The sequence below is a fragment of the Papio anubis genome, chromosome 4 (genome assembly GCF_008728515.1).
Source record: "Papio anubis isolate 15944 chromosome 4, Panubis1.0, whole genome shotgun sequence".
NCBI lineage: Eukaryota > Metazoa > Chordata > Mammalia > Primates > Cercopithecidae > Papio > Papio anubis.
This window is the reverse complement of record NC_044979.1, coordinates 56,692,960-56,709,676: the sequence shown is the minus strand read 5'-3', so window position 1 is coordinate 56,709,676 and position 16,717 is coordinate 56,692,960. Positions and strand designations below refer to the sequence as shown.

General features: G+C 37.2%; 1 protein-coding gene across 11 annotated transcripts in view; it reads right to left on the bottom strand.

Moving 5' to 3' along the window:
• The window catches only part of PHTF2 (putative homeodomain transcription factor 2), a 159,287-nt gene that overhangs the window by 111,207 nt on the left and 31,363 nt on the right, over positions 1-16,717 (bottom strand). For 9 of the 11 annotated variants that reach the window (XM_031665266.1, XM_031665271.1, XM_031665274.1 and 6 more), the window contains exon 2: positions 7,260-7,339. In XM_031665266.1, coding sequence (XP_031521126.1) covers positions 7,260-7,304 — 45 coding nt within the window. In that variant the 5' untranslated portion in view covers positions 7,305-7,339. Of the gene's footprint in view, positions 1-7,259; positions 8,013-16,717 lie in introns of those variants that run through there. The other 2 variants (XM_021936131.2, XM_031665267.1) reach the window with 2 other exon arrangements.

Below are 16,717 nucleotides of genomic sequence, written 5' to 3'. Positions count from 1 at the left end.
TGTGATTATATGTTTGTATGAAAATATCTCATGTACCCCATAAATATATAAACCTACTATGTACCCATAAACATAAAAATAGATTTAAAAATTATATTTAAAGTTGACTTATCCTGTCACAACCTGTGTGATTCATCCAAGGGAAGCATTACTATCTGCAGCTTAAAAAAGAAAAAACTGAGGCTCATAAAAATTAAATAACATGTTCAATATTATAAGCTGGTAAATGTCACAAAATCAAATAGAGGTCTCGATGCTATACACAGTGCTCTTTCAACCTTATTATACTATAAAGCATGGTAGTTTAAAATTACATTCAAGAAAAGGACATAAAAGTGAAAATGTAATAAGCGCCTTTGTCTATGGCTCAGTACTTCTTTTTGGTAGATCTTAATTTTCTCTCTACTACTACAACCAGCTAAGGCAAGAGGAATGTATAGAAAACCATACCCCCTCAGAAGGCACTTCTGTGTATCACTTAGGATGCTTTCAGAAGCAAGAAACTAAAAAACCCAACTTCAAATGACTGAAAAAATACAGGGATTTATTGTCTCACACAGTAAGAAATTCCAAATTAGGTCATTCAGAACTGATTAATTTTACAGTTCATAAAGTCCTAAAAAGCTAAAGTTTTCTTTCCATCTTTCATTTCTGACATCCTCAGCCCATTAGAAAGCTCCTTTCATGGGAACTAAGTCACTATAAAAGCTTCAGGCTTGCAGGCTCGTGCCTGCAATATCAACACTTTGGGAGGCTGAGGCAAGAGGATCACCTGAAGCCAGGAGTTCAAGACCAACCTGGGCAACAGAGCAAGACCCCACCTCTACAAAAAAGCAAAAAAGGAAGAAAACTACCCAGGCATGATAGTGCAAGCCTGCAGTCCCAGCTACTCGGAAGGCTGAGCAGGAGGACTGCTTAAGCCCAGGAGTCGGAGACTGCAGTGAGCCATGACTGTGTCACTGCACAACAGATTGAGTGACAGAGCAAGAGAAGAGAAGAGAAGACTAATTTCAGGCAACATGCCTCACCCACCAATGTCCCAAGACAGGAAGGCAACCCTCTATTTCATATCATTATACTGTATTATTTAATATATGTAAAGCACTGAAAAAGTGGCACATAATAAGCATCACATAAAGTTTGCTATTATTATTATTGGTTGTTTTTAGGATGTGAGAGACTTTTCCCAGAAGGCTTCATTTCTCATTAGCCAGAATTGGAATACATGTCCCATTCTATGCCAATCACTGGCAAAGGAAACAGAATGCCATGATTGGATTAGACTTACCAGGATTCACCCCCTCTGAGACTTTGGATACACATTCTTTGGCTATAAAGCCTGTGGAGAGGAATGAATTCCTTAACAAAGTAGAGGCTCTTCCACTAGGAAAAAAGGTCAGGAACAATTTTGGGTAGGAAACCTCTATATGGCAGTCTTCCACACATCCTTTCTTCTCAAGGAGCTAAAAGAGGAGGAGTCTGGAGGACCTTGGGGCTTGTTCTCACAACATGGAGAAAGGAATAAGGCAACTCTAGAAAAGCAATAAGAAAAAAGAGGCAGACGGACACATCTGATGGTGCTCTCGTCTTGGGATTAAGTCAACCCTGAGAAAAGCTTCACCACTAAGCACGGTTTAGCTTGAAAGCCAATAAATTTCCCTCTTTAAGATAGTTTGAGTTAGATTTGTCTTACTTGCAAAAGAATCCGGGAGACTGATGGCGGAAGGATATTAAATGACTGCACATGGTTTTGGAGTTGAAAGCTGAGACTTAATACTTTTGAACCATCCGTGCAACCTTAGGCAAGTTAGTACTCTGAAATGCCTTACACATACTTAAGTACACACACACACACACACGCACACATGCACATGCCCACACGCACATTAACATGGTTGAACTTTACCAAAAAGGTGTTCCCAACTATTTACAACTGATAGCAGTTACCAGTCAAGTTCATATTACTCAGGCTAGTTTCTCATCTAAATTACTAAATGAATCCCAATGCTGGCTCATATTTAAAAGTCGTTAAACATATTCATTAGTTTTCTCATTGCCAATTGACTCCTTAAAGACAATGACCAAGATCTGTATCATACAGTTCTTCCTTAGCCCTGTAAGCTAAATTCACTATTTTGCTATCACTATACAATGTTGCTAGTGCTTTTTTTTCCCCCCTTTTAAATTTGGGGAGTTTTTCTAAGCCACTTTTCTCCTATATATTTATCCAGTGAAAATAGAACCTCGTTCTCTCATAATTTTATCTGCACAGTCACAGTGGAATCTTACGGGTCATTATACTGTTTAAAGGAATACTCAGGGTGTCAATTATCTTTGAATACATGTCACTTCAGGTCCCTATTTCAAATAACTTCCAAAAGATAAGTAACTCCATTCCCTATCCTTGGAAATGAGAAACTAGAAATATGAAAGCAGAGTATTTTGCTACAAAACACATTCAGTAGCTCATTATTAACTAAAAACTATTCTGGTTTCTCCCCTGCTATCATTCTTATTGCATTAACAGTTCCTCCAAGTTAATAACTGAAAATTACTTCAGACCAATAGGAACTTTAAAATTATTCATAACTATGAAGGCTGCAACAGCATAAAATGAAGTTTAAAATTGGATATTAAAAGACTTTTAAAATCTCAGAGTAAACCATGCATAGAAAAATTTATTTAGGCCGGTTGCAATGGCTCATGCCTATAATGCCAGCACTTTGGGAGGCTGAGGTGGGCAGATTGCTTGAGGTCAAGAGTTCAAGACCAGCCTGGCCAACATAGCAAAACCTCATCACTACTAAAAATACAAAAATTAGCTGGCTGTAGTAGCACGCGCCTGTAATCCCAGCTGCTCGGGAGGCTGAGGCAGGAGAATTGCTTGAACCCAGGAGGCAGAGGTTGCTGTGAGCCAAGATAGCACCACTGACTCCAGCCAGGGCGACAGAGTGAAACTCCATCTCAACAAAAAACAAAACAAAACAAAAGAATAATTTATTTAAAAATACTTGATAATTAAGCAGAATTTCTGTACACATTTATAATAATTTAAAAGTTTGTTTTCATTTTCTCCTGGAAATTTCACATCTGATATTATAGCTCATGTTCAAAAGAGTTTACAAATCAAGTGATGGCTTTTGGCCATTCAATATTCAAATACAAATATAAAAATGTCACAATTTTCTAGTGGAGAAAGGTGATTCTAAAGTGAGTTATGGCTGGGCACGGTAGCTCAGGCCTGTAATCCCAGCATTTTGGGAGTCCAAGGCAGGAGGATCGCTTGAAGCCAGAAGTTTGAGACCAGCCTGGGAAACATGGTGAAATCCCATCTCCACAAAAAAATACAAAAATTAGGTGGGTGTCATAGCATGTATAGGCACATAGTTCCAGCTAGTTGGGGGGCTGAGGCAGGAGGATCGTTTGAGCCCAGGAGGTCGAGGCTACAGTCTGCCGTGTTCACACCACTGCACTTCAGCCTGGGTTACAAAGTGAGACCCTCCCTCAAAAATAAAAAGAAGTGAGTTACTACCAAACAAATATTCAAGAAAATGAAGATAAATGTTTTTGGTTTTTATTTACAAGGATACTACTCAGTATAAGCTGGATACTATCGAATGATAGTTACAAAATCAAAGAGCATTACAATATTAAAACTTTTAAAAATCATATAATCCAGGGCTTCTTAACCTGGGTTTTAAGATAGATGTGATATTTTCTGTATATGTACATTATATACATTTTTCTCAAAATATGATCCTTAGCTTTCAACACAATTTCAAAGGGGTCCGTGATTGAAAACAGGCTGAGAACTATTCGTTAGTCAATGTAGAAAAGTGGAAATTGATGCTCAGAGAAATAAAGTTATTTGCCTGCGGTTAATCAGTAAGTACAACTGCAGTTCTCCTGCCTTCATTTCACTGACGCATAAACGCCTCTAAAAATTTTTTTAATAAGCATATATTTAAGAGACAAACAGATCTGTATGACCTAAGCCAGTGAGGGGAACCCTCAAGCTAATGATAAAAGAAAATATTAAGATGGCAGCTGGGAGACATGACTTAAGAACAATCTATTCAGTATGGACTAGATAAAACAGAGAGTTCTAGGAGGGTCAGTTCCAAGAAAGGAAAAAAGGAAGAGATAATACCTGAATATGACTGACTGCAACAAAAGAAGTGTTACAATTTCATCAGAGACTTAGTAAAAGAATTTGAAAAACCAAGCAAAGGGAAAGAAAAGTTACACAGATTGGAAATATTACAACATAACACATCTTTAAATGATACATACACAGACATAATAATGTAAGCACCAAATACTGATTTAACCAAAATTTGGAGTCACTGGGACGATAGAGGGAGGAAACTTAGGGGAAGCTTATAAAAAAGCTAAATTCTAATCATATAGTCAGAAGTCAACAAGTAACATCTACAATAAAATGACCAAGAAAAAACAAGGCAGGCATGCTTCAAAACATGAAATATCATTTTTAAAAATGGTGTTATTCAGCAAAGGCTGTCTTAGAGCATAGGTCAGCAAACCAAGGCCTACAGGCCAAATCTAGACCCTTGCCTGTCTTTGTAAACTAAGTTTTACTGGAACACAGCCACGCTCATTAATTTTACATATTGTCTATGGCTGCTTTTGTGCCACAATGGCAACGCAAGGTTGAGTGGTTGCAGCAGAGACCTATGACTCAAAACCTAAATTATTTACTATCTGTTCCTTTAAAGAAAAAGTCAGACAATCCAATCCTAGTTTAGAACGTTGTATGACATTTTGTATCTCTGACTCCTACATATAAATGCCAGTATTCCATCAAAAGTCATTAGGATGAGGAGTGGGACTCCTCATCTTTGAAACTTTGGTTTCAGAACCACTGAGCTATAAAGACTTTAAAATGATTGCCTCTGGGGGAGCAAAACTCAAAGACTAGGTAAGGATAGGGATGGATAGTATTGCAGGCTGCCTTTTTTTTTTTTTTTGCAATAATCCTTGAAACACTAATCTTTCAACATATTCACATGTATTTCTTCAATAAAATTAAATTTAAAAGCAAAAGGAAAAAATAGAGCAAATCAAATCCAGTTAATGGTTCTGGCAACTCCCTAATTTATGTGATGAGTCTGGGCAACATGGCAAAACCCCGTCTCTACTAAAAATACAAGATCTAGCTGGGCATAGTGGCACATGCCTGTAGTCCCAGCTACTTCGGAGGCTGAGGTGGGAAGTTCACTTGAACCCAGGAGGTCAAGGATGCAGTGAGCCGTGATTGTGCCACAGCACTCCAGACTGGGTTAACAGAGTGAGACCCTGTCTTAAAAATAAATAAATATATATATAATAGAATATGTGATTACATTTGCTAGTATATTTTATGACATTTCTTATAGTTGCTCTGGAGAATATTTTGGTTGCATGTATCCAAAGCTGCCAGGTAAATGACCCTTGGATAAGAGGGTCATTTCAGTTACAGGGCTAACTGAATCTGAGTATAATATTTCACACCCTCTGATCCCAAGAAAGGTCAGTCAAGCAGGTATGTTCTATAAATGATCTTCAGTAAACTCTAAAGTGTTTAATGTAAAAAGCCAAACAGAGAAAAAGTTTATTAGGTAGAAATTAGAAAAGAGAAAAACTTTCAAAGATACAGACAGGAAAATGTTTATAAAGTTTTTTTTGTTTTGTTTTCCTTAATTTATAATTTTATTTAGCTCTTTAGCTAAGCAGACTGATTTTTAACTTGACTGGAAGTTTAAAAGTTTAAAAGGAGGCACTAAAAAACACAGAAGACAATTAATAGTATATTGATATCAATACTTCCAATAAAGTACCTTATATGAAAAATGTAATTACATACCTGTGTCATGTTCTACCCAGAAAACAAATAACACATCTAAAAACAGACCATAATCCCATGCCAGCTACTAAGGGAGGTTTAGGTAGGAGGATCACATGAGCCCAAGAGGTTGAGGCTGCAGTGAGCCATGAGTGTGCAACTGCACTCAAGCCTGGGCGACACAGTGAGACCCTGTCTCAAAAAATATTCTTAAAAAAGGCCACATTCTTCGGTTTGTCTAACTTTTAAAATTACTTTTAAAATTAGTAATTTTAAAATAACTTATTTTCAATTGAACAAAATTTTAAAATCATCTGTTTGGCTGGGCACAGTGGCTCACGCCTGTAATCCTAGCACTTTCAGAGGCTAAGTGAGGCGGGCAGATCACCTGAGGTCAGGAGTTCAAGATCAGCCTGACCAACATGGCGAAACCCTGTTTCTACTAAAAATACAAAAATTAGCCAGGCGTGGTAGCACATGTCTGTAATCCCAGCTACTTGGGAGGCTGAGGCAAGAGATCGCTTGAACCCAGGAGGCAGAGGTTGCAGTGAGCTGAGATCACGCCACGGCACTCCAGCCTGAGTAAGAGAGAGAGAGAGAGACTCCATCTCAAAAAAAAAAAAAAAAAAAAAAGTGTGTTTTTTCTACCATATAAGAAAAGCTTTAAATGTATCATTATATTTTGTTAATAGACACCTGAAGAATAAGGTACCAAAATGTTTTAAAATGTGAAAACAAATATAATTCACTATGTACACAAAAGATCTAAGGTATTACACGAAACAATGTAAATTTTAAAGAATATAAACAACACTCATTAGGAGTAAACAGTTTACTGTATTGTCAAAAATGCCTATATTCTTTTGGACTTTATAAAGAAAAACATTACATCGGTAAAGCTTATTTTGAAATATATAAGATGATACAGCTATTTAAAGTAGGTATGACAATCCTAAAACATCAAAATAAACACTTCAATATTTCAGTTTGTAAAATAGAGTCCCCAAAACTTTATTTTACTGAAGAATTCAGCTACTGAATTGTAACTCACAAGAAACAAATTAAAAACTGTTGATATATAATATATAACTGTTGTTACATAATAGCTCTGCTAATCTTTCTCTTAGAAAATTAAAGAAAAATGTTAATGCTTGTATAAAATGCTCATTTTATCCACTCCTGGAGATTTGCATTATATTATAATTAATCTAGCTACTTTGCTATTGTAGAGTAAAAAGTAGAGAAAAAATATTTTTCAGCATCATCTTTCCAATTTATTTAGAAGTAAAATAAGTACAAGGAAAATAAAAATAATCTTCCTTTTCCACTCAAAATCCTAACATCTATAGCATGAAATAAACATATATTTTTGAAATTAAAACATTTAGAAAGCTAAAAGTTTTGACTATCAACTTACCTTCTTTTGATACCAGACTATAGCATCTGTGACTTTGGACGCCATTTATTCCACTGAAATCACACATTAGTCATTTTAGGCTGTGCAAGAGAGAAAAACATACAAATGACTTTGTTTCCACCTTCCAAAAGGAGACAGAACAGCATGCAGACATAGCACTCTGGTTACTTGCAGAGCAAGGGGTGTATGACGAGACTTATATTACACCCTTCCTCATTACTATTTTAGCAACAGGTTCTCTTAAGTAAACAAAAATCAGTTGCCACAATAAAAGAAAGTTCTATTTACATGAATAAATAACACTTGTTTTCTTACAAAATAGGTTGAATTGTCTCTTTTAAAAAATATTTTAAATAAATTTCAGAATTTCCTAGGTTATACCAGAAATTGTACATCTACAAATCCACACACAAGAAACCAATTAATTCAATCAGTAATGTAGTTTTTTTCTAAAAACCAGTGTCAGTTACTGTTGCTAAAGGATGGCTTAATAGAGATGACAGAATTTATAATGACATTTAATTTTCCCTGATACTCAGTAAACACAAAACTGAATTAAAATAACCCAAGAAGCCAAAAAGTATTTATGTTAAATACTAAGCCAATATTAGAGTTAATACACAGGAATAATTAACACTAAAGACTTCCCAGATATCACTGTTTGCTAACTGTCATTTAAGTAATTATGACAATCCTCAAAGATCAAAATAAACACTTTAATATTTCAGTTTATAAAATATAGTCCCTAAGTTTATTTTATTGAAAAAATTAAGCTACTGAATTGTAACTTACAAGAAACAGATTAAAACAGTTGATATGTTATATAACTGCAAATCTCTTTTGAAAATAATTAAACTAAGACAAATAGCAAAAACCATTTCATAAGCATCTTTTCTGTATTTGTCTAAAACAGGATTGGTACTAAACTTAATGATTCTTTAACCCTAGACGTTATTTGAGACTGATTCCCATCAACTCCAGAATACTATTTTAGTCATAAGATGACACTGGCATAGAGGGTACTTCTAGTCTAGTGTTAAGGATTAGCCTAGAACAGGTTCAAAAGCAGTTATTGGCCCCAGAACTCATTACAAACCAGGATCATCCAAGGCCACACAGGATGATCTCAGGAAAATCCTGGGGGTAAAGCACCCTGCTGAGCCAATCCTAGTACATACAAATCTCCAACTGTAGAAACACTACTACTAGTTTGCCTCAGTAAACAAAGTACCAGAGGTTTTATACATCACTCTTGGGAGGATGCATGTTTTTTGAGCATATTAAGATTCAGATACAATAAAAATGATCAGCAAGTTCAGATGTTTAGATGATAAACCTCTAAAATTTAAAGCAGAATTTATTTAATGCCTGTATTTTTGACAGTGTTATAAACCAAATTATTTTATAACCTTTCCTAAGATATTAGTGACTCTAACTGATCAAATTCAAGCAAACTATGTTTTGAAATTCCTGACAAACAGCCTAATATAATGGAAAGAAAAGAAGGATATAGTCAAAAGACCTGAATTCAAATATTAGCTCCACTATCTATTACGTAAAATTGAAGAAGTCACTGAATTTCTTTCAACCTGTTTCTTTCACTTATAAACTAGAAATAACTGTACCTCCCCATCCCTTGTAGGATCTTTGTGACCAATAAATATACATAAGATGCCTGCCACAGTCCAGGACATGCAGTAGGTTTTCAATTATAATTATTTTTATCATCAATTTTCATATAAAAAATTCCCCAATCTGGGAACTAGAAAGTATTTATATTTCCTTTTTTAAACATAGCAGTTTAAAGAGAAATACATGCAACCAGTTTTTGTTCACACTGAAAATAAAAACAGCCACCCAATTATCATAAGGTTACAATGTCAATTCTCAATTACATACACATGGATTATTTACAGATTTCAAAGTTCACCTCCACTAATTTCTCAGTCAGGTGTGGCTATCTTTATTTCTCTCACGAGGGTTTTTTGAGGAAGCTTTCCCTTACTAACTTAAAATTTCCCATTTTTGTTTTTCTGTCCTGGAAGCCTTTGAGTATGATTTATTAACTTTAACCACATTGTATCCCAGAGGTTTTCCCCACTGATTTTGCTAGGGGACTATTCAATAGACATTACACCCTCATTATATTTGTTTGTCATGACAACTGTAAATGCTTTCCAGATTGGTTATAACCTGTCCCCCCAAGCAAAGTATGAAAAATGGTACAAAAATATAAGAATATCAACTTTTCACTTACCCTTTTTTCACTTTACCCAATCTTTATTGACAAATATTCCAGATTATCTAACAAAATAAAGATCCTCTTTCCTAACCCCCTAACAATGTAAATAATATACATTTCATATACAAAATGTGAAAGGATTTTGTCAGTATATTAAACATATCAGATATTTAATATATTTAGGGAATATTTAAACATTCACATATAAATAACAGTTTTTTTAAAAAAAGAAAAAGCTCAAATGAAAGTGAGAAAAATACTGCCTGCCTCACAAGAAAATAATCGCAAAGACTTTATATATATATATTTGGTTTACCTAGCTACACTTAGATAAATACAAAAAATCTAAGCATTCTAGTTATATAAAGCGTTCTAAATATTTTAAACTATATTTATTTGGGTCTATAGAAATAAAAATTCAGCGAATTTTCTTTTTTTTAAAAAAAAAAAAACCTTTCTTCAGTAATGGTGATTTTCTGTGCAAACTTGTTTAATAGTTTTTCCATTGTGTCAACAACCTTTCAGTCAAACTGAATGGCTCATACCTATTTTTAAAACAGGTTTTATAGCATGCTGAGATAGATTTCTGAACTGGATATCTGACAAAGCACACTCAAAGATACCCAAATTACACGTGGGTATAAACAACATGTATTAATAAGTCAAGTTATTTCATGAATAATGAAGATTATTTCTAAAGCCTTTCCAACTTCTTCGATTCTATGATAGTACAGGAATACAGTTTTATAGTCTCTACCATCATGATAGCTCAGATTTAATGTTAAATTATCATATTAAAGTTTATTTACAGAAAAAAAGCAAAAAAACTTACTGGGGACCTTTACTAGAGGATCTTAATCTTTTTTGATCAACTGATCTAAGCATGGGTATTATGATGCATAATACTTATTTATTTAGAAATAATCCAATCCTAAAACCATAGGGCTAACTGCAGGCATAACATTGGGCAGTTAACTCTAAGCTAATACTATCCTTGACACAGATTTAATTATCACATCTTAACAAAATATCTGAAATTCTTCTTTTTTTATTTTTAGCTTTTTTTTTTATTATACTTTAAGTTTTGGGGTACATGTGCAGAACGTGCAGGGTTGTTACACAAGTATACATGTGCGATGGTGGTTTGCTGCACCCATCAACCCGTCATCTACACTGGGTATCTCTCCTAATGCTATCCCTTCCTGAGCCCCCCACCCCGACAGGCCCTGGGGTGTGATGTTCCCCTCCCTGTCTCCATGTGTTCTCATTGTTCGACTCCCACTTATATGAGTGAGAATACGCTGTGAATGATGGTTTCCAGCATCACCCATGTCCCTGCAAAGGACATGAACTCACCCTTTTTTATGGCTGCATAGTATTTTGTTTATCCAGTCTATCATTGATGGGCATTTGGGTTGGTTCCAAGTCCTTGCTATTGTGAACAGTGCCACAATAAACATATGTGTGTATGTGTCTTTATTTACTGTATTGATTTCCACACAAAATGCCAAAGACCAGGGTGGTGGGAAAAGATGAGTACAGAACAGATGGTATGTTAAGTCTGCCTCTACGGAATCTCAATCAAATACAGCTGAACAACATGGGGGGTAAGCTGCGCTGGTCCGCTTATATGTGGATTTTTTTCAATAAAAGTTATACCAAGTGTGCCTGCTACTCCTGCCTCCCCTTTTACCTCTTCTGCCTCTGCTATCCAGGAAGGCAAAACCAACCGCTCCACTTCTTCAACCTATTCAATGTGAAGATGACAAGGATGAAGACCTTTATCATGATCCACTTCCACTTAAGGAATAGTAAATATATTTTCTCTTCTTCTTCTTTTTTTTTTTTTTTCCAGATGGAGTTTTCACTCTTGTTGCCCAGGCTGGAGTGCAATGGTGTGATCTCGATATGATCTTGGCTCACTGCAACCTCTGCCTCCCAGGTTCAAGCGATTCTCCTGCTAGCTGGGATTACAGGCATGCGCCACTACATCCAGCTAATTTCGTATTTTTAGTAGAGACAGGGTTGCTCCATGTTGGTAAGGTTGTTCTCGAACTTCTGACCTCATGTGATCCTCCCATCTCGGCCACCCAAAGTGCTGGGATTACAGGTGTGAGCCACTGTGCCCGGCCTATTTTCCCTTCTTTACAATTTAATAACACTTTTTCTCTAGCTTACTTTATTGTAATTATACAGTACAGAAACCTATAACATATAAAATATGTATTATCTGTTTATGTTATTAGTAAGAGTTCCTGTCAACAGTAGACTATTAGTAGTTAAGTTTTGGGGTATTCAAAAGTTATAGCCAAATTTTCCACAGCACAGGGGTCAGTACCCCAACCCTCAATTGTTCAAGGGTCAGCTGTATAATAATGCCCATGAGTATTCTTTGCACAAATATGGTCTCCCACATTGTCAGATTTTTAACCAATCCCTATGTTACAAAAATTGTATCAAATACTATATAATGTTACAATGTACATCTCTCATTATCTGAAACAAATTTCTCTGTTCTGGCATGACTCTAACTAGGCTCAGAAAACAATGTATTTCCACCTCTGACACTTTGTGTGTGTTATTATTATTCCTATTCCATCCATTTCTCCACTCATACATCCTTCTAAATCAGCTCAAATCCTACTCCTCCAAGATGAAGCTTTCTTTTTTTTTCTTTTGTTTTGTTTTTTTTGAGATGGAGTTTTGCTCTCATTGCCCAGGCTGGAATGCAATGGTGTGATCTCGGCTCAATGCAAGCTCCACCTCCCGGGTTCAAGCAATTCTCCTGTCTCAGCCTCCTCAGTAGCTAGGATTACAGGTGCCCACCACCATGCCAGGCTAATTTTTGGTATTTTTAATAGACACTGGGTTTCACCATGTTGGCCAGTCTGGTCTCGAACTCCTGACCTCATGTGATCCGCCCGCCTCAGCCTCCAAAAGTACTGGAATTACAGGCATGAGTCACCACACTCGGCCAGCTTTCATTTGGACTAAAAAATGCTGAAGCTTAATGTCTCTCTTCTAGCACCAATATATGCTCAAAAATCTGTAATTTAAATAGAAATGTAAAGCAATATGTGACCACACAGGTCACTTGGTCATATGTAAATACTCCTAAAGAAAAAATGTGGCATCAGTCTTTCTTTGTCTCTAAGTACTCAGTACACTGTAATATATGGTAAAGGAAGTACAGCAGACAAAAAGTAATGACTAAGCATCAAGAGGACTGGGTTCTAGATCCAAGTTCTGATACTAAGAGCTGTGTGCTCTTGAATAAGTACTGAGTTCTCTGGACCTCAGTTTTTTCCAAGTGCCATCTAGCCAAATATTCCACAACTCAACAAAGGTTAAATAACAATTGTGTGAAAAGAAAGAGTTCAGAGCAGTCTGAGCCATGTGAGGTATGCAAGCACAGACATGTGAGTATAGGACTTCAGTCAAGTCCCTATACCCAAGCCTGGGGGACAACTGTTTAAAGTCATTCCTTCCTGACTAGCTGCCTCACTCATTTATCTTCATGTTTCTGGAATTTGTGATACAAAGTACAATGTATAGCAAATCAATAGTTTATGTTATTTTAACATAAATTCTCAGTAAACAACTCAGGAACTGCTTCTTCTTTCCCTTTAAAGGAAAAAAAATCTTTTTTTTTTTTTTTTTTGAGACAAAGTCTCACTCAGTTGCCCAGGCTAGAGTGCATGGCACGATCAGGGCTCACGGCAGCTTCGACTTCCCAGCTCAAGTGATCCTTCTGCCTCAGCCCCAAAACTAGCTGGGACTACAGGCATGTACCACGATGCCTGGCTAATTTTTTTGAATTTTAGTAGACATGAGGTCTCACTATGTTGCCCAGGCTGGAAAAATCCACTTTGAACTGCTGCTAATCAAAGAGTATATTCAGAGCAACTCAAATCTGTGCTCCCAGTTGCAATCCTCAAGCTTGATTCAAATAAACCCTCTACTTATATTAATTTTGTTTCAGCTTCTTCCTCTCAGGTTACCAATTCCAATAATGTACAGAAGTTCCTCTGAATTCTTACTAACACACCCAAAAACATTAATATTACTTCTTTTTTTTTTTTTTTTGAGACGGAGTCTCGCTCTGTCGCCCAGGCTGGAGTGCAGTGGCCGGATCTCGGCTCACTACAAGCTCCGCCTCCCAGGTTTACGCCATTCTCCTGCCTCAGCCTCCCAAGTAGCTGGGACTACAGGCGCCCGCCACCTCGCCCGGCTAGCTTTTTGTATTTTTAGTAGAGACGGGGTTTCACCGTGTTAGCCAGGATGGTCTCGATCTCCTGACCTCGTGATCCGCCCGTCTCGGCCTCCCAAAGTGATGGGATTACAGGCTTGAGCCACCGCGCCCGGCCAATATTACTTCTTAAATAAGTGTTACATATATGGAATTTAACATAGTAGAAACTGTTAGACTAAATAAAAAACATCTATTTATTTTGTTTTTAGAGACAGGGTCTCGCTGTCACCCAGACTGAAGTGCAGTGGCTTGATCATAGCTCACTGTAACATCAAACTCCTGGGCTCAAGCGACTGTCCTGCCTTAGCCTCCCGAGTAGCTAAAGTTGCATGCCACCAAACTGGGCTATTTTAAAAATTTTTTGTAGAGAGAGATGGAGTCTCACTATGCTGCCCAGGCTGGTCTTGAACTGCTGTCCTCAGCAGTCTTCTTAACTCAGCCTCCAAAAGTGCTGGGATTACAGGTATGAGCCACCACGCTGGGCCCTAAAGAGCTTTTAATTTGTTAAAAGTAGTTTATATAATCTCTTCAGGCCCTCATATTATTATTCCATTCCAACAACCTTGTATCATTCTCTGCTGCTTATAAAATAAAATCCACAAGTACTGTATTTAGACTCTCTACAATCTGACCTTAATTGTCCAACATTATTGCTCATGATCTTCTCATACAACTTGTTTCAACCATCCCATCCTTTCAACATTTTCTACCTCTGTGCCAAAATTAACACTTCTTTTTCTAAAACAAGGAAGATTGTGACAAGACCTCCAAAATTTCACTTTCTCCATATGTTTCTCCCAAATTCTTCCATTCAATATTTCTCATCCTGTTCTGTGTTCCCCTTACAGTAGCATCCCCTTTATCCAAGGCTTTGCTTTCCACATTTCAGTTACTGCAGTCACTGCAGTACAGTAAAATAAGATATTTGGAGACAGAGAGAGACCAAATTCACATAACTTTTCATTAGAGTATACTGTTATAACTGTTCTATTTTATTATTTGTTATTATCTATCTCTTACTTACAGCAGTCCCCAACCTTTTTTAGCACCAGGGACTGGTTTTGTAGAAGACAATTCTTCCATGGCCAGGGTGGGGAGATGGTTTTGGGATGATTCAAAAGCATTACATTTATTGTATACTTTATTTCTATTATTATTACATTATAATATATAATGAAATAATTATTCAACCCACCATAACGTAGAAATCAGTGGGAGTCTTGAGCTTCTTTTCCTGCAACTAGATGGTCCCATCTGGGGATGATGGGAGACAGTGACACCCAAAGTGTGTTATGTCCAGTCTATTCCATAATCTCACTTTGGTTGCTGTCAACTATACTACAGAAAACCCTGCTTCACAAAGATAGGATGATAGAAATGGAAACAGACTTTTCAGTGTTTTTGTGGCAAGGATAGTCCGCCTTGACTTTAATCCAGAATGTATGGAGATTTGAAGTTGTCTCAAACATACTTTTAAGGCCACCATCATTTGCGACCTTAATCAGTTGATCCTCTTCTAGCACGGACAAAGTCGATACAGTTGGCTCATTCACAAACAGGTTGCAGATCCATTACTTTCCAGTTCGGGGGTCTTTTCTGGTTGGGAAGTAATGCTCAAACTCTTTTGAAAGCTGAGATAGGTGATAATGCACCAGCTGGGAGAAAGAAGGTCCTGGCTCAGTCTCTCTCAAAATCTCTGCTAATGTTTGAAACATGTCAAAAAATCCCTCAATGTTTACTCGTCACCCCCATAATTCCAGTATGGCTTTGAATGTAGCCACTTTATCTACTGACTTGAACACATTTGTCGTTCTCCCCTGAAGTCACAAGCTGAGTTCTTTGAGCAGGTTGAATACGTCACACAAATTAAGCAAGTTTTGTGATCCATTCTGTGTCACTGAAATGTGCTGCCAGTGATAACAATTTTTCTAAAAATAAAAATAAAAAGCTAGGCACGGTGGCTCACGCCTGTGGTCTCAGCACTCTGGGAGGCCGAGGCGGGCAGATCACGAGGTCAGGAGATTGAGACCATCCTGGCCAACAGGGTGAAACCCCGTCTCTACTAAAAATACAAAAAATTGACTGCGCATGGTGGCGGGTGCCTGTACTCCCAGCTAATCGGGAGGCTGAGGCAGGAGAATGGCATGAACCCGGGAGGCAGAGCTTGCAGTGAGCCAAGATCGCGCCACTGCACTCCAGCCTGGGGGACAGAGCAAGACACTGTCTCAAAAAAAAAAAAAAAAAAAAAAATCTCTGGAGAGACCTTGTAACTCAAAACCTCTGGCCACTGATCTACCTTTAGAAAGCCATCTTACTTCTGTGGATAAGAGAAGCTGTGTGTGCTCTGCATCCATTTCCTCACAGAGCTGCACAAACAGACATAAACTAAAGGCATGTACTTTAATGTGGTTGATAATTTTAATCACATCCTGAAAATGTTGGTTAAGTTTGGGTGACATTTTGTGCCTAGCCAGCATTTCTCTATGAATGACACAGTGCGTAGACACGCATGCAGAAGCAACCTCTTTGACCCAAGTAGTGAAACCAGAAAGCTGTCCAGTCATGGCAGCCGCTCCGTTCATGTATACACCAACACAAAATCACCAAATCAGTTCTACAGCTGTGGTACTGGTTGGCAACAAAAGGGCACATAACATATCCTCATGCACATCCTCCTGAGAAGTATATGACACAAAAACAAGCACTACGGCCTTGTTGTCAACATCAGTAGACTTGTCAACCTGGATTGCACACCATGGTGACTCATTAATCCTAACAATTGTGCCTCAATATCCTCTATTTCATCAAATCATCTAGTTATGGTAATAGCTGAAAAAGGAACATGTGCCACCTTCTGAACTGCAGCCTCTCCTAAAAGTTCATAACAAATGTCCTTAACAGCAAGCAGGCAGGATCAACTCTTCACCAATAGTAAACGGCTTCTTAGCTTTAGCAATACTGTTA